Source organism: Seriola aureovittata, chromosome 15 (assembly GCF_021018895.1).
Source record: "Seriola aureovittata isolate HTS-2021-v1 ecotype China chromosome 15, ASM2101889v1, whole genome shotgun sequence".
Lineage (NCBI taxonomy): Eukaryota > Metazoa > Chordata > Actinopteri > Carangiformes > Carangidae > Seriola > Seriola aureovittata.
Window position 1 is genome coordinate 726,627 of NC_079378.1, and position 18,374 is coordinate 745,000.

General features: G+C 47.7%; 2 protein-coding genes across 2 annotated transcripts in view; both read right to left on the reverse strand.

Annotated features, from left to right (window-relative positions):
- Positions 1-391: 391 nt before the first annotated feature.
- Positions 392-12,512, reverse strand: pcf11 (PCF11 cleavage and polyadenylation factor subunit). Its single transcript, XM_056397409.1, has 17 exons — positions 12,133-12,512; positions 9,741-9,866; positions 9,191-9,373; positions 7,600-7,845; positions 5,999-7,014; positions 5,661-5,835; positions 5,112-5,514; positions 4,870-5,013; positions 3,344-4,605; positions 3,101-3,167; positions 2,832-2,960; positions 2,590-2,713; positions 2,314-2,497; positions 1,909-2,064; positions 1,553-1,645; positions 1,171-1,206; positions 392-1,076 (listed from the first exon to the last, which is right to left on the reverse strand). Exons 1-17 carry the CDS (start codon positions 12,373-12,375, stop codon positions 804-806), a joined length of 4,860 nt encoding a protein of 1,619 aa, XP_056253384.1. The 5' UTR covers positions 12,376-12,512; the 3' UTR covers positions 392-803.
- A 2,010-nt stretch (positions 12,513-14,522) lies between these two features.
- Positions 14,523-18,374, reverse strand: part of ncbp3 (nuclear cap binding subunit 3) — a 10,343-nt gene continuing 6,491 nt past the window's right edge. Inside the window, exons 10-13 of the mRNA XM_056397417.1 lie at positions 17,716-18,040; positions 17,478-17,626; positions 17,216-17,398; positions 14,523-17,112 (exon numbers count right to left, since the gene is read on the reverse strand). Of these exons, the coding sequence (XP_056253392.1) occupies positions 16,745-17,112; positions 17,216-17,398; positions 17,478-17,626; positions 17,716-18,040 (1,025 nt within the window). The 3' untranslated portion in view covers positions 14,523-16,744. The remainder of the gene's footprint in view (positions 17,113-17,215; positions 17,399-17,477; positions 17,627-17,715; positions 18,041-18,374) is intronic.

The window sequence follows — 18,374 nt, forward strand, 5'->3', positions numbered from 1 at the left end:
TTTTCTCTATTAATTGCTTGTGTAATTAATTACCCAGAGTTCAATGTTCTGTTATAACTAAAGTCCAAACTTCAACATAACTAATACATTTTGGTTAAAATAACTGAAGATGAAACCATGAAAAACAAGTTAAAACATTAAAATAGTTGCAGATTAATTTTGTTAATTAACTACTTGAGTATCAGAAACCGGAGTTTGTTACAGAGTAAATGTTACATTAGACATGAATGAGGCATTTAATGACCCTTCATATACAGTTTAAAACCTGGTGACGGAGTCTGAAATAAATACAGGAGCACAAGTTTAAACCCACTGAACCTTTATTTATAATAGTGAAATAAACGACAATAAAACGGATCATTAGGAGAAAATCATCGTTCACACAAACAAACGAGTTTCAGACTCTTTTATTGAAGCTCAGAGGAAACAGAGGAGACGACCCGGATCCTCGACGGGACCCGATCCTGAACCAGGAGGAGTCTTCATGCTTACCTTTAACGCAGTCAACACCTGCAACTACTCATCAATAACCAATCAATAACCAATCAAGTATTTACAGACTGTAACAGGCAGCAGCAGCTGATGATTCAAACACTGTTACACCAGAGATACCAAAAATACTTTAATTTATAAATTAAATCATTTACACTTGGAGCCAAACCAACGTGTTCTCTTCAGAGAATCGGACCTGAAATGGTCGACGCTCCATCAAATACAAAAATGTATTTAAGAGTTCGATGCTGAGGACCCGGCCTCCGCACGCTAAAAACACCTTTCCCTCCAAAACGGGAAAGTGACCGAGGCTACGCTTTACTCTCCTCTGATTGCACTTCGTCTGTTAAAACCTCAGGCTCCTCCTCTTTTTTCACAGCAGGAAGCTCGCCGGCCTCAGACTCCGCCTCCTGTTTGACGGTGGCTGCTGCGGTGGCGGCTGCGGTGGCGACGGCGGCTGCGGAGGCGACGGCGCAGGAAGTTCCCTCTTCCTCATCTTCTTCTTCTGTCTTTATGAAGACGCTCAGCGGGTGATCGGTGAGCACCTTGTTGGGCGACGGTGTGACGTCGAGATACGACGACGTCTGAGAAGAGAGAGCGGCAGCATGTCAAACACCTGACGCTTTGATTATTATTATTATTGATTATTATTATTATTAATGAGATTGAGGTACTTACATTCTTATAATCTTCAAAACAGGAGGGATGAAAGTTCTGTGAGGAACAAACAGGAACATCAGACAGATGTTTATCATCACAGCTGCAGACAGACGCTGCTGATGTCGATTCACTGAATATCTTGACTTTTTAAATCTTTTTCCTTTGTTTTGTTTCTTATTTATTTCCTTTAATATCCAATTGATCTTGTGTGTGTCGATGTTTGTTTTGTTTAGTGTGTTTATTGTTTTGTCATGATCATTGATTGTGATGATTATTGATTAATCTGCTGATTAATGAGCCGAAACTGTTTCCTGTGATCTCAGCTGACCAAGTGAATCAGTTGATCAACTAATCAATATACAGTGGTGAGCTCTGATCAGTTTGTTGTTGTCGTGGTTACCTTGTCGTCGACCCTGATGGCGTTCTTCAGGAACCAGTCCTCCTCCTCCTCCACCCAGTACGTCTCAAACGGCTCCTGACAGATTTCACACAACTGCAGAGGAAAAACAGAAACAGGTCGTCATGGTTACAGCTTTTGTGACTTTATTAGTGAGACGCCTTATTTTGAAGAGATGGGATTCACAAACACTTCCTCTCACTCTGGATGAAAGAAATAATTTACATCATGAAAAGAGATTAAGAAAATTAAGGTCTGACTTTATTTCATTTACTTCTCTGTATTTATTCTTTTTATTTTGGTAAATAACTAGATCATCAACAGTCAGTCTGGCTCCTGATTGGCTGGTTCAGTCTCACCTCCCCCACTTGGTCCTTGGTCGCTCTCACGCTCTGGAACTCTTTCTCCTTCGCCGCCGCCTGGTTCTTCTGCACCTCCTCCTCGTTCTCCTTCTCGAAGAACTGACTCTTCGCTCGCTCCTCCAGATCGGCGATCTCCTCGAACTCAATCCAGTCCTACACACACACACACACACACACACACACACACACACACACGGACACACACACACGGACACACACACGGACACACACACGGACACACACACGGAGACACACACGGAGACACACACACACGGACACACAAAAATCAGAATACTCTTCAGCTGTTTTCAGGTCAGTTACTGCAGAGTGAGGTCACCGCATGTGCGCGTGTGTGCGTGCGTGTGCATGTGTGCGTACAAGCGTGTGTGTGCGCGTGCTCACCGTCAGGCTGTAGTACCAGCGGCGGTGTGTGACCTTCTTGCTGGCGACCTTTCCGGCGTGGTTCTGTCTGAAGTGCCAGTCCAGGTGGTCAGCGTACATGTCGGTCTGAGCCGTGGTGAACCTCATGCTGCACAGACAGCACTGGTTCCCCGAGTACAGCCGGGTCACCACGCTCTCGTACCGCCTGGGGGGGGCGGGGGGGTTATTAGAACATATACCAATCGATTGAGTGATTGATTGATTGATTGATGGAGGAACAGTTTGGTCTGTACTCACTGTTTCATGTCGTCGATGCTGAAGCTGGTGAGGTCCGGGAAATCGTCCTCCTCCACCTCCTGCTCCTCCTCTTCCTCCTCCTCCGCAACCACCGGTGGCGCCGCTGGAGCCACGGGAGAAGTTTCTGGAAAATCAGTAACCATGACAACAGCTTTATTAAACACAGACCGGGTCCCGGCGAAAACAGTGGGACAACATTTCAACAACAAGCTCGACTAAAGGATCGTGGATCGTGGACCGACCGTTGTCCGGCAATGTCGGCGCGGCGTCGGGCTGCGAGGGTTTGATGATGCCGTTGGAGATGAGTTTGGAGAGCAGGTCGTTGACGTCAACCTGACCGAAGTGGTTCTCTGGAGGGACGACCTGCGGAGCTGCAGGGACACAACCACAGTCACAGGTCACACACAAGAACTACAATCACCTCCTCACGGCCGTATCCCTCCGCCACTCGGACTACTTCCAGCTCAGAGTCACATTAAATATCAAAGACGTGTCAGAGGGAGAATCTTACTCTGTGTTGTGAAAGGCACCGGGTTCTGAGGCAGGAACGGCTGGTTCATGTTCGCCAACATGTTCACCTGAGAACAACAAGACATGTCAACAACAACAACAACAACAGGTTCTGAATTGTCACATTAGAAGAAGAACGAGGCGTCTGTTCCGTTTCTCTGGTTTTCATCTTTGATCTAATATCAATATGATCAATAAATCAACTCAACAATGTGTCAGTGGATGATTGACGGGTGTCACTCACCGGCTGCTGCAGGCCGACAGCAGGAGCAGCAGGGTTGTAGAAGGGGGCGGGGCCAGGCTGGCTGAAGGGCGGGGCTGGCTGCATGTTGAAGTTTCCCGCCTGCAGGTTCGGCTGTGCCGGGAACGCCATTGGCGCCGCCGGGAACTGGGGGTTCATGGACTCTGGGAAACGCTGGGGGGCCATGGTGAAGTTCTGCTGGGGGGCCATGGGATTGTCGTAAATGGGCGGGGCCATCGGCCTCATGGGGGGCTGCAAGTTGTGTTGGGGCGGGAACCTGGGGGGGCCCTGCTGCCTGGGGGGACCCTCGAAGTGCGGGTGCCCGCCCTGGTGAGGCACATTGGGTACCTCGTAGCGGGGGCCCGGCTGTCCGGGTCCATCGAAGCGACTGGGACCCTCGAACCTCATGGGGCCCATTTGGTTTGGGGGGCCCTCAAAGCGCAGGGGCCGCTGCTGCTGGAAGCCCATCGGACCAGGACCAGGAGCCATGTTGTTCTCAAAGCGCCGCGGGGGTTCAAAGTGTTGCATCGGGCCCTCAAAGTGTCCCGGTCCGGGCCCCTGTCCCACAAACCTCACCGGGGGCTGTTGGCCGATGGGGCCGTCAAACCTCCCGGGGCCCTGAGGGTGGGCGTGGCCGTCAAACCTGCTCATACTGTCTCCGCCTCTCATCGGACCGTGAGACAGGCCGTCGAACCGGCCGGGCCCCTGGTGGTGAGGCCCGTCGAACCGCGATGAGTCGTCGTACCAGCCCGGGGGGTGTGGTCTGGGGGGGCCCATGTGTTCGTTACCGTCGTACCGGGGGGGCGGGTGTCCTCCGTCGTGAGGAGGCGTGTGTCCCGGCGAGTTGCTGTGCTGTCGGACGGAGGACAGCGGCCCCCCGCGGGCCGGTGCCTTCAGGATGGATTTGGGGGGAGGGGGAGGGTGAGGGGGGGCGACATCAAGATTGAGGGGGCCGTCGTCGGAGTGCTCGCTGTTGGGGCTCTCGAAGCGCGGGATCGGACTCATCTCTGCCGCGTCTTTCTGGTGCAGAGGCGACAGCCGTTCCCGCTCGAACCGCGGGGGCGGGGCTTCTAGACCCGCCGGGCTCGGACAGTTCCTGTGGACCACTGTGCCGGAGGGCGGGGCACCCTCTGGCCTCCGAGGGTCAGGGTGTCTGGAGTCAGTGGGGGGGGCGTACCTCCGCGGAGCGTCGTATCCGCTCTTTTGCTCTTCACGTTCGTCGTAACGCTGCCGCTCGGTCAGCGGCGAGTTCCACTCCCTCTCACCTGAAACGACACAAACACACTTCCTGTCAGAGGAAACATGGTCACAGGTGAGTGGCGGTCTGAACGTCGTCACTGACGGTTGGTTCAAACATGACGTCTGATGGACGTGTGTCTAACCCTGCTGAAGTATCACTGATCGACACCCTGACACCTCGCAGCTCTAGTCCCTGACCTCTGACCTTTGAGCCCTGACCTCTGACCTCTCTGTGGACGACACAGCAATGACACTGGTCTTCAAGGATGTTTCTCAGGTTCTGGACTTACTGGACTCTCGGGGGCCGGCTCTCATCCTGAAGCGAAGGCCGGGCAGAGACTTCAGCGTGGGGAACTCTTTGCCGTGGTTGTACTCTTCGATCATGGGGGCGAGCGGCGGCCGCGGCTCTTCCCGCTCTTTACTCCGTCTCTCACCTGTGAGTCATTAACCACCATCAGCGTCAGTGACATGTTTTAAAGGTTAATTGATTAATCGCTGCAGTTCTGGTTTTCCCAGATCACCCTCAACTCACCTTGTCTGTCCCGTGGCGCCCGGCTGTGTTTATGTGGCGGCAGGTGTCCGCTGCTCCGCCCACCGCCCGTCTTCTCACCTTGCCCCACCTCCTCGCTGTCTTCCAGTCGCTCTTCACCCTCCCACTCCTCCCCAGCGACTCGGTGGGTGACCTGCGTCTTCCTCAGCTTGGACTTGTGCTCGTAGTACGACAGCTCCGCCGCATCCATGCTGTCGTGGGGGCGGGGCTGCGCGGAGGGGGGCGTGGTCAGCAGCGGGTCCTTTTTGGAGGGGAAATCGTCCGGGTCGTCCCAGCTCTCCGTACGCTGCTTCTCCTCCTGGTACTGGAAGAAGTGTTTGATCTGGTGCGCCATGTTCAGGAAGTCCTCCTGGGAAATCTCGCCACTCTCCAGACGTTTGGAGGCCTGATGGGAAACAGAGTCAGCTGATGATGGACAGAAGCTTTACAAAGAAAATGACCATTAGAAACACTTTGCTAACACGTAGCTCCGGACAGTGGGCGGAGTTAACGGCCGCTGTTGTCTCACTGTGTCTAACCGTCTGAACGTACCCTCCTCAGCAGGTCCTTCTTGGAGGCGGAGTTGAGGACTTCAGGTATCTGCAGGTTGGCGTCTACACTGAGGCGGTGCTTCGGGGTGCGGGGGGTGGGGGGGCGGGTGGGGGTGCTGTAGGGTTTGTGTCGCGGAGGTGCGGGCTTCAGGTGAGACTCGTCCGACAGCTTCAGACTGAAAGACATTTACATCGGACATGTGAAAGAAGTTAGTGATTACTTCCTGACAGTTTGGTCTCTAAAATCCTCTAGAACTAAAGAATGAATAACATCAGAAACCACCTGAGTCGATGTCACAGGTGAGATATTATGACATCATCATCATGTCTGATACTCACTGCTTGTTCTCCTCCCAGCCGCTCCTCCAGCGGTGAGGAGCCTCCTTCGCCTCCTTGCCTCCGTCGTGGCCTCGCGGGGAGTGAGAGTCTCTGGACTCGGCGTGCCGGTCCTCCGACGGCCTCTTGGACCTCCTGCTCTCCGATTGGTTCTTCTTGGGCGTGATCCGGTCCTCTCGGCCGGGCTTGCCGTGCGGCGGTTCGTCCACGCGGACCCTCCTGGCTTTGCCGGGTTTGTGGGAGGGCGACGGGGACAGCGAGCTGCTCCTGGTCCGGCCCTTGGGCGACCGCCTGTCCTTCCTCTTTGGGGAGGAGGCGGGGGAGCGCGACCTTGACCGAGAGCGGGTGCGTTTCCTGGCGTGCGTCCGGGCGTTGCCCCCGGTCTTGAATTCGACCTTCTCGGTGGACTCGTCCCGGTCGTGTTTGGTGACCGAGCCGTTGACCAGCTTCCCTTTGTTGAACCTCTGAGGCTCCGCCCCCTGCGCCACCTCCTCTCTCTCCTTCTTGTCATTGCATCTCTTTTTCTCCTTCAGCTCATCGTCTTTGGCGTCTCCGGTCTTGTCTTGCGTGCGTTTCTTCAGCCTGGGATCTTTCTTGGTGCTGTCAGCTGACTTCTGAAGCTCCGCCTCCACCTGTCTGTTCTTGCTCTGGACACTTTTAGCCATCGGAGACGGGGACTTGGACTTGGGCTTCTCCTCCGAGACCTCTTTCCTCGGGATCCTGGTCTTGTCCAGCCGGGCGGACTTCTCCCCTAGTCGTTTCTCTGGCGTCAGAACGGGACCTCCTGTTGTGGGGGGGTTGTCTTTTTTCCCAGCAGGCTGTTCTTTGGGGTGGGAGATGGCTGGGGGCCCGGTGCGGTTCAGACGGGGATCTCTGGTGGACGGCTTGGTGTCGGACTGAGTCTGAGGAGGGATCCGGGGTCGGACCACGGGAGCGGTCTGGGCGACGGGCTTCGGCGTGGCGCTCGGTGCCGCCGGAGCCGAGACTGGAGCCAGAGTTGGTAACACGAATCCTCCGGCCTGAAAACAGAGACAAAGCACACGTTTCTCTTTACTGTCAGTCTCACAGTTTCCTGTCATCAGTGATCAATAACACTGATTGATTCTGGTTCATGTCTGATCACTGTTTATATAATCACATCTCACTCCGTACGAACTCATCTGAAAACTTCTGTTTCTGCTTTTAATATTTCTGTTTGTTTTATTTTCTGTCTCTCACCTGTAGATGAGATGTCATGTGACTTCCTGACTCAATAAAATATATATATCTTTATATCTATCTATCTATCTAACAGGGCCACAGAGAGATCCCGCCTTAAAGTTTTAAATTAATCAATACGGGACAAAATCCAAAAAGTTTGACAGAAATGATCTGAGGCTGCAGCGACTCTTTGTAACGATCATCTCTAAATATAAAACTTTTCATAATTAAAAACTACAGTTGTATCTTCCAGCAATCAGGAGCTTTACAGACATGAAGGATCTACAGACAGATTGATGCTTCGAGGAGGATCAGGAGGATAAATCAGTGCGTGGTTAATGACCAGAAACAACAAGCTGATCTGGAATCAGATGTAACCCGTGACCCGGCCCGGTCTGTCCTACCAGCTGAGCTTTGGTCTGCTCCAGCTCCAGCTCGATCTTCTTCTGCTGAAGCTCCAGAAGCTGCTTCTGTTTGGCCAGCAGCTGCTGCCGGATCAGCTGCTCCTGGGTCAGGCTGGACTGGCTGATGGGGGGCACCGGCGCGGGAGCAGGCGCCGGTGCCGGAGCAGGTGCAGGAGCAGGGGCGGGGGCAGGAGCCGGCGCCGGCTGAGAGGGGGTGGCCGGCTGCGGAGAGGACGCCTCCTCAGACTGGAGACACGGCCAGGTTACAGAGGGTCACGGCCACGAGAGGGGAGGAAGAGACGGAGGGAAAATCAGTCAGAAACAACCTCAAAAGACAAACTGAGTCCAGATCCAGGTCCTGGTTCTGGTCTTCAGTCCACTTTCAGACTCTGCTTCACTCGGAGCCGATGCTCTTCACTAAACCACATGAACGTGAAGGCTGCAGTTACTGGTTATTTATAGATTCGGACTGAAGAAAACCTCACATCTCCACGTTCTTTTAGTTTTAGTGACAAATTCAAATCAAAACCACCTTTGTTCAAATTCAGGAGCCGTTAAAGAGACAACGAGCATTTACACATTTCCAACAGCTGTTCCTGTGAAGACTTCATCTGTTCAGGACCTGAGGCCTGTGGAGCCACAACCAACAATTATTCTCATTATCAGTTCATTTAGAGCTGAATCAATCACCTGATTGATAGAAAATGAATGGGAACTGATCAGATTCTGAGCAACACACATGACAGTAAACTGAATCTGTGGTTTGTAAAAGAGACAGCACCGTGAACCCTGGGAAATTACACTGAGCATTCTTCATGATTTTCTGACCTTTGACAAATTTTGTGAAAAATCTGCACATTAATCAATAGTTGGATCAATCCAGTTATTTTCTCCATCAACAGTTTAATCTGTGACATGTTGAAGATTGTGAAACTTTTTTATTACTACAGTTGTTTCCTCTGTCAAACAGTCAAGTTACAGTTTACACTTGGTCTGTTCAGACTCAGGTAAAGAATCAAAAACACAGTGACCCTTGACCTTTGACACCAAAATCAGTTCATCCTGAGTCCAGGTGAACATGTGTCACATTTGACAGCTGAGAAATAAAGATGCTCATCTCAAAGTCAGTTTGTCAGAAGCCAAAGAGTCATTTATCAGTAACTGAAGTGCCCTGTGGTTTCTGAGGGTTTTAACTCGTCTGTCACATGACAGGAACTTTACGTTGCTAAATGCAGTTCCTGTTTTAGTTGTTTCACAGCAGTTTGATAAAAACGCAAACATTTCTTAAATTATTCACATTAAAACTCGTAACTTCGCGTTAGTTTTTCAGCTTTTTCCATCCAGTTCTTCTCGTCTCTAAATACTGAGCCACTTCTGGAAAGTTAAGGAGGAAGTGAATCCATGTTAGAAACAGGTTGAACTGGTCTCACTGCACTGACACAAGACAAACAAGCTACACCTGACAGATCAGAACAAACTGTCAGAGCTGCTCGAACTCTGCAATGTAAAGTTTTTATTCAGACGTTAAGATGCAGCTAAAAGGACAAATGCTGAGTCGCGCTCTGATGTGGTGTCTGCAGCATATACACACCTGTTTTAAAAACTTGGGGTTGACGTGAATACTGGCGTTGACGGTGGGCGGCAGCGGCTTGATGGGCCAGGCCGGGTCCACAGAGTTGACCCGGACGTCCAGCGCGTACAGCTTCTTCAGGGGGAACACGTCGTCCCACGTCGAGCGCAACTTGAACAGACTCTTTCTAGTGTTTTCATCCACCTACAAACAGAGGACAGGACTTGGTCCAAAGCTCCCAACAAAAACTAACACTCAGTAACATGACAGCAGGAAAATACAGATGTTTCACATGTGTTAGCTCTACAGTCATTACAAGTTAAAGGTGAAAATAGACTTTAAAATACTGTTTAACACTTTCTGTATGTCAAAGTAAAAAGCAAATTGTTATTCACCCTCCCTCACACACTTTTATTAACAGGACTATGTTACGGCAGTAAGTACACAGGAGCAAGCTGCAGGCGACTACACATAAAAAGCAAGCAACACAACAAACAGGAGGGAAGTGAGCTGCTAAGACTTTCAGTGATTAATGTTTAACAAAGCTGAACAGCAGCAAAGAGAACTGTACCTTTTCAAAGACACATATAAATGAAGTGATTAGGTTTTTAGCAAACACTGCAAGGTACTCTCCTCCAACATTCTTCACTATGGAATCCACTAAGTACAAAACTGGAAGCTTCTCGGTAGCTGGGGCCTGGAGCAATAGAGAACTCAACAAGTTTAGAAAACAACAGGGGTTAAAGCAACATTTCAGAACAAATGCTCAAAATACAACTTGACAGAACCCCCCCACCCCCACTTGTGTCAAAGATTTCAATTAAAAAAAATCCCAAAAAGAAAAAAGTCTGGGGAAAAAAAAAAAAAAAAAAAAAAATCAATCAGCCGATAGATCCAACTGGAAAAAAAACAAACTAATGTTTCTTCAAAATGGAGGAAAAAGGCCCAGATATGCTCCTTCATAGCGACGCTGCAGGTTGTGATTAATCCAAAAAACAAAACAAAAAACTAGAAAATATCCAGAAAAAAAAGTAAAAATCAGTCGTCTTCAAATCTAAATCAGTCAGTTCAGGAAAGATGGATCTCAGGAATGATCCTTCTCTGGAGTCAGGGGGAGAAAAAAGTCCATGATGTACTGGGGGTTAAAAAAAGGAGCCAAGTCAAGTCCTCTGGAACCAGTATACCTCCAAAGAGGGTCTCTCCATGAACCACTCTTTGTACTTTTACCCTGATGACACATCAGCCAGTTAACTCCACACCCAGTGAGTTTCATTCACTCACTCAGAGTTTTACCCTCAGGAGGTTTTTCTTCCCTCAGTTGTTAAAAAACTCTGATAACCCATTAGGAAATAGGACAGGTAGGTTTGTCATTAAAGAAGCTGCAGACTGAGTTTAAACTCTACACACCTGTGCACAAGTCTGTTACTAAACTATGCAGCATCAGATGAGTAAACACTGTTTGAACAACCAGTCCGAACGAGCCGAGTCAGGCTCAGCCGTGTCAGTAAATGTAAACCAGAGTCATACCAATAAATTACACTGGGAAATAAAAAATGACAAAAAGCACATTTCACATTTTTTATTATAACATTTTAACCATTCAATGACATTTCAGTAATTCAAGATTCACTAGTGATTTAATGCAGAGAAACGTTTTTCTTTTCTTTTTTTTCCTTTTTTCTTTATAAATCTGACCGATCAGCCTTCAGACACCAAAGCTTCGTTTGGCCAGGCGTCAAAAAGCAAACACTAACCACAGAAGTAACTGAGGCAAACTGCTGACTGAAATCATTTCTATAGAGGGAGGAGGGACTGTAGAGAGGCCCAGGCTCCTGTTAAACATTGTCTACCGACAGCATTTATTAACAATAGATTAGACTGACAACCATTGATAAAAACATGGATGTGGTCTGACCTCTACCAGCAGATATAAAGGAAGTGACTGCAGGGACAGTGACGAATGGCCAAAATACTTGTGTCTGGAAATAAGTCAAAATCCACCGTAACTCTACTGACTCATTGTGCAGGTTTTTACAGAGGGCTGATGCCCTACAGCTCCATAACAGTCTCTTCTGATTATAATGATGCTTTAGTTAAAACCAACCAAAGATCTTTGCATTGTTTACATTAGCTTCACTGCTCTTTTGTTTGTTTTTAATGTATTTATTGCTCTTCAGAAACGACTGTGCCTTTGCTGTTGTTTCCACTGAGCTGTTACAGCCTCATTAACGGTGTCTGAGGTCAGGTTGTAAAATACAATGAAAGGCAATTAAAATCTCTATTTCTATTTGTTTTCTATGGCTTTGCCCTTTTTTGGGGTGGTAGACTGAATTCACAGGGTTTTCTTTTAAATCTGCCTATTTCCCGTTGTCTTTTGTAAAGCACTTAACTTGATTAACTTATTTTTTAAAACAATGGTACACAGGTACGGTTTAACTGTTTTCATTTAAAATTAACAATAGGTGGCACTTTTAGCAACAGTTAAGTATCTCAAAGTCAGGTTTAACTACCTAACTTGCCTAAAACCTTCACATATTTTAACCTGGAGGTAAGTAATTTAAATTAACGTCACATCTAACAACATAAATAACATTAAAGTTAGTTATTTTACGGTGGATTTTCACTACAGTTGAGCCCGGGAGCACCCCACGTTAAAGCTCATTTTAAAGTCAGTGCGGAAGTTCCGACAAAGAGTAACTGTTCCAAAAAAGATATTTGTTTTGTTTTGAACCAAATACGTTAATATGTAAATGAGTTTTTAACTTTAATACATAAATAATGGCGTTCAGAGAAGAGAGCAGAGCCACTGGACAGGGGAGCTAACCAGAACAACAACGAAATGTAACGTATCTAGGTGACATGTCGTAACGCTAGCCGCCATGTTAGCACATCGTCGACTTGGGCCTACTACATACATCGACATAAAGCATCTGAAATTGAAAGTATGCTATATTCATAAAAACCTTGCTTATTTGAGCTTCAATAATTGCGACGATATCCTTGGCGAAGTTGAGGTTTTCCTCGGCCAGAATGGTCAGCATGTTGATGTGCGGCTTGCTGTTGAATGTCAGGTCTTCCAGTGAGGACTGATACTCTCGGCAGGCATCTTCCCTCGCCGCGTTGTCGTCCATCTTTGAGCCGAGCGACACGGGGAAACCTACACCGGCCTTATCAATACCATAACCATTGATCAACAGGCAGTCCATGAAACCATGTAGCTATCGGTTCTGCCCTGACTGGGTGAAAAAATAACGCCGGTTTCGTGGTTTATTTCAGGCCGCCGCCTGTCGTCGTTCTCTATGCGTTTTCGACGACTAGAAGATGGCGACTGTAACTGGAGGCCCAAAACGTCACCCGCAAGGGTTTATATCTTGAATGACGTCAGTGCGCTCCCATTGGCTTGTTTCAGGCCGTTCGGGCCGGGGTTTTGATTTTGATTGGATCGATGGAATAACAGTCACACAAGTGAGCCAATCAGATTGAAGTAGTGTGATCTTATTCTTACATAACGGAAGCCACAGCGAAAAGATGATTACCCAACATGACATGAGGCCAACGCATGTAGGAAGGTTTAATATGGCAAAATTATGATTTATAATAATTTATCTTAAAGAGAGGCACATGAATATTACGACAGGATGTGTTGAAATATGTTAAAATATCAAACACATAAGAATATGATGCAATAGGCTTACATGTGATCAGGCTGCAGCAACATACATGTGTATACACACAAAGGTGCAAAACCTAATGGACTCCAGTGTCTCGAGAAATGCTATGAACTAATATAAAATGTTTCACTGTGCACCTTCTCTGTCCTGTTCGTCTCCTCACACCCCCCCTGTGTTTCTGCCTCACAGCTCTCTGATTCATCAGCAAACAAAAAAACAAACTTTTTTTGTTTGCTGATGAAACTTTTTCAGTGAATGCTGGTGTTTCTGATCCCGCCCTGAGCGCTCGGCCTCGTTTCCCCTCCTGAGACTGGTTTAAAAAGTGCGGCTCGTCCTCTGGGACCACGACAACACAGCCTTCTTTAGACAGAACTTTTCTGTGATGAAGCTGCTCTCTCTCTCTTTCAGGGAACTGAGCTTGATGCTACTTTATTCATCCAGCAGCTCAGTGGTCACACAGTTCACTGAAGAGGTCTCCCTCATCAATTAAAGAGATAAAACAGATTTGACACAACCTGGCAACCCAAACATTGTTCTTATTAATGGCTTATAACTGATCTATGGAGCATTAGTAAATCATTTATTAACAGCTCATTCATTCATTAATTAAGGGAGACTGGGGACAGCTGCACATGCTCAGTTAGACCCTCAAAATATGCAGCTAATTTAGTCCCGTAGTAACTGCTCATTTTAACACATAAAAAATACAAACTAGTTGTTTTGATAGTTATTCAGTCTCTTGTGGTCCTGTAATATATTTACCTGTTTTGTTCATCAGAAGCAATAAAATAGATACATTTTGCCTATTTTGACTCAAGGTAGTTTCAATCTTCTACACAAATTAAAACTCAGTATCTGTCCTTTGATAAATATTTTTGAATAAATAAGTGATATTATATTATTGTAAACCTGATCACTAATCAATAATTTGTGACTGAGAGTTAACCCTGTAAGTGTCAGAGCTGCCATGTAAGGCTGCAAACTAACTGGTTGGATATTATTAGACACAGTAATGAGACACCAGACTGGGAGTCGGATCAAAGTCAGTCCAACATGTTTCAGTGAAACAGCCTGAGAGCTGGCTGAAGGTTTGGTTCAGACTAAAGCTGCAGAGTGAAAACCTGAAACATGAAGCGTCAACACAAAGAACCAGCAGCTGCAGTTCCTCTAACGACCACTAGAGTCTGGCTCCAACAGTGAGTCAGTCCCCATAGACTCCCATGTTAAAATGTCCAACTTTACAGCAGAAATAAACATGTTTACAGCCTGGTACAGAAACTGTTTTGGTCTCTAGAGCTAATTTCCTCCTTCATGACACCTGTTTATATAACTCACCTGTTTATATAACTCACCTGTTTACATTTTATTAAGGACTAAAGTTATAGAGGATTGGGGGTGTGGTCTCTTTGAGTGACAGGTGGGTGAACGTATGTTTGACACAATCCGGCTCCACACACGCCCCTCCTCATTTTTGGATTAGCTGGGAGTTAGGGGCGGAGTCAGACACAGCCAAGATGGCGACAGCGGACCAGCTCAGTCTGAGCTTCAGAAACCTGTGGGTGACGTCACAGAGGTGACGGCCATCTTTGTTTACAGTCTGTGTGAGAGATTTCTGGTTTTATTTCATTGTAAACCGAATATTTCTGGATTTTGGACAAAAAAACCCCCCAAAAAAAACCAGGTGTTTTCACGATTTTATATAAAGTAAAACACATTGTTAATTTATCAACTCCTGATTGACTCCTTCCTTTCTGAACTTTAACTCGGTCCACACTCAAACTTTCCTTTTGTTTGTTTTTACACTCTTTTCTTTTTCATTTTATATCCAGATAAAATAATCAACAGTTTACTTTCATTATTGATACATATTAAATATTAAATACATGAGTGACTGCAGCTCCTCATCCTGAACTGTGGTGAGCATTTTCACTGAGTTACATCCTAGATTTTTAATTTCAACATTTCATTTTTAAATCCAACGAGCTGTGAAAAAGCAGCAGACACATGTTTCATGGAGGAGCAGTGATGTCACACATTCTATAAATAACAGAATTTTAAAAACATTTTAAAAATGAGAATACATTCCTGGATTCCCTCTTCAATTTCCATTTCCTTTTACCAGCTGTGGCCCAGAGTATCACAGAGAGGCTAACAGGAGAAGCTAAATGACTAAGCTAACCGATTAGCTAATACGAAAAGCAGCTGGAAAAAGGAAATGGAAATTGAAATGGAATTTGAAAATTGCATTTTCAAATGTTTTTTTTTTCTATTATTTATTCATGAATAAATAAAATGAATCTAATTTTTTTTTACGAGTTTCATGCCGTTTTTTTAAATCCATTTTTAAATCTGAAGTATTTATTAATCATTCATTTATACATTTTATGAAATGCTTATCTTTAATGTCTATAAAAATATGAAATGAAGGAAATGCGTTAATATTTTTCCTCCACATCGTTTCAGATCAATAACTGAAAATCATCTGCAGGTTAGTGGATGATGAAAACAACCTTTAATTTAAAGCCAGTTTATGAAGATTCAACACGTTTGCTGCCTGAGGACAAAGTTTCACCGTCACGTTTCTCATGAATCAACAGAGAAATCCATTTAGTCAAATAAAGTACGAGCCAACATTTTAATATTTGAATCCATAACCAGCAGTGTGATGTCACTGACTGGACGACAGTCGCTGTGGCCCCCCCATAAAAAAACCAAACAAATAAACCGAACGATGACAGGAAAACAAAGAAACGCAGATCATGTAACGAGTCATACTGCAGGATGTTCGACAGGCAGCGTCCGTCAGTGATGAAGAACATGGACGACGCTCAATAACACAGATGATGATGATGATGATGATTAAAAAAATGTAAGAAAATGTTCCACATTTATGACGACGATCCTCCGACACGTCACGTCTTTGTCTCTTTTTTCTGAGTCTTTTTCATCAGCTGTGACAGGAACAACCCCCCCACCCCCCGGGAGTGATGGAGTGACGACGATGAGGAGGAATGGTCCCGAACGAGGCAACGGGGGGGGGCGGGGGGGGCAGGGGCGGCGTCATCTCCGCAGTGACGCAGGAATGATCCACTGATGACAGACAGCAGGTGGCCAGGTGAGAGGAGAAGATTCTCCCATGATGCAACACAGATTTAATATATCAACAGGAGACAATACACCCCCCCCCCCCCACCAACGACACAGACGTGTTAAAGGCCCCTGGCCCCGCCCACACAGGAGAATCATCTGTAGTTGTTTTTCTTTCAGTAACATTTTGTAGGTAAATCCTGATCCAGAGTCTGATCCCTCACCAGCTGCTTGATCCAGATACTGGAGGTCCTGGTTCAGTCTGTTGATCTGATATGAACTGACATGAGATCAGCTGATGGTTTAATACAGGAAGCTGCCGTCAGACCTAACAGTCAACATGGATCAGCTGATCTGAGCAGCAGCTGGATTTCTATTCTCAGCTGTGACAACAACAGAACTGATCTGTTTCCATCAGAGTCCAGTGACTGTAGATCCAGATCCAGATCCAGATCCAGATCCAAGTCCAGGTCCAGGTCCAGGTATGAAGTCTCTCATTGGTCCAATCAAATGGTTTTTCACACTTTCATGAGCAGTGAAATCTTCAGATTCTCAACATTAAAAGACTCTGGATCAGGATCATCCTACTGCTGACTGACAGCATTGTTAACAGTCACTTTGAACAGGGGCCCCCCACCCAGGGGCCTCAGCCCAGGGGCCCTGCTCAGTTATCCCTCCCTGGACTGCAGCGGCTCCCGTCACCACACTGGCCTCCGATCTGCTCTGACAGCTTCATGTCTCTAATGTTCGGGACTCAGAGGAAATGTGTGATGTGGAGTTCAGAGGTTTTGGTCCCCCCCCCCCCCCCGGTTCAGTTTCAGGCGTCGGACTCGTCGCTGCTGTCGCGGCTGATCTCGATCTGCAGTGACGGCAGGTTGTCCAGTCGGCTCTTCTTCATCTTGTGGGACAGATCCTGTTTCTGTTTGATCATGGCGCCCCACATCCTCTGCAGCGTCGAGTCGTCTTCCTCCTCCTCCTCCTCCTCCTCCTCTCCCTCCTCCCCGTTGCCTCGTCTCCTCCTGCTGCCGCCGCTGCTGACGCCGGCAGCATCGCTGCTGCCGCCGGCGTCGCCCCGCCCTGATGAGGAGGGGGAGGAGAACAGGCCTGACGAACGGCCGCTCGGTCTGCGGTCGTGATGTCCGGAGCTGCTGTCGTCGCTAGAGCCGAGTCTGCTCCACAGGCCGCCTGGGGGCGGGGCAGGGGGCGGGGTTTAAACAACACAAACACAAACATTAGCTGTGTGTCACATCAGGAACTCCTGAGGAAACACTGACCCCTCCCTCCGTACCTGTCTTTCTGTCTTTGGATGAGTTGGAGTAGAGGCCTCTGTTGTCTTGACTGGCCACGCCCAGTCTGCGATGAACGTCTCTGATTGGTTCTCTGACTGGGGGAGTCTCTCTGGGGGAGACGGGGGAGGGGGAGCGTTGTCTGTCGGGGGAGTAGCGTCTCTTCCCCAGCCTCTGCCGCACGTCTGCAGACGCAGAATCAACGCTGATCAGCTGGTACAGTCACACTGAAATATCACATCTGTCACTTTAACACCTGCACACCTGTTTTCCCGCTGCTGGCCGCCGGGGGGGACGATCTGTGCTGAGACAGTCCCTGTCTTTTCTCCTCCAGCAGCTGCCGCACGTCCGTCACCTTGGTGGGCGACGGCGATTTGGTCCTGCTCTGTGATCCCGACCCCCCGATCCGGTTCCTGCTCAAGACACAAAGACAAAACTCAACACACAGGTGGAGTCAGGTGAGGACAGGCGAGGAGAGGATAGGACAGGTGGCGGCTCTGACCTGATGCTCTTCAGGTGAGTCTCCAGCTCGTCAGCATACATCGTCATCTTCTTGCTCTTCTTCGGCGACGGCGTGGAGATCATCTTCAGCTCCAGGTCGTAGTCCATCTCGTCCGACTCCGACCAGGGGGACGGAGAGCGCTCAGCCCGGCTGCGGAGCCCCGCCCCCAGTGAGCGTGAGCTGCCACCTCCACCTCCGCCCCTTTCACCTCGCTCCCTGTACTCCACCACCCTGTCGTCAGAGTCCATGTCCTCATCACTGTCCTCCTCCTCCTCCTCTTCCTCCTCCTCCTTGATTGGCTCCTCTGGCAGGTTGACCAGGTCGGCTGAGAGAGAAGAAGAAGAAGATTCAGTCTCTACACTTCTCATCATGACCTCACTTCCTGTCAACAAAACCAGGAAATCACAAATAATAAACAATATGGATCCAGTTCAAATGACAGCATCCGCTGAACAGCTGTTGTATCAATGAACGTCTTTACTTTGATCCCGATAAAAAAATCTGATAAATACATTTATCTAAATCTATTTATTTTCTATTTCTAGTTTTCATTTAATCAACCAATCAATCAGCTGACTAATCACTTCCTCTGCTGCAGCAGTTTGGTCTTCAACCTGTCAGGCCGGACTCGGGCCGGACTCAGATCCTGAACCTGGTTT

What these genes read in the sequence shown, in the direction of transcription:
- pcf11 (XM_056397409.1), bottom strand. Translation starts at nt 12,375, where the DNA reads ATGGACTGCCTGTTGATCAATGGTTATGGTATTGATAAGGCCGGTGTA. An exon ending in GGCTGGGAGGAGAACAAGCA is followed by an intron (nt 5,836 to 5,998) that starts GTGAGTATCAGA and finishes AATGTCTTTCAG; the next exon opens with TCTGAAGCTGTCGGACGAGT. An exon ending in GCTGGTACTACAGCCTGACG is followed by an intron (nt 2,065 to 2,313) that starts GTGAGCACGCGC and finishes GTGTGTGTGTAG; the next exon opens with GACTGGATTGAGTTCGAGGA.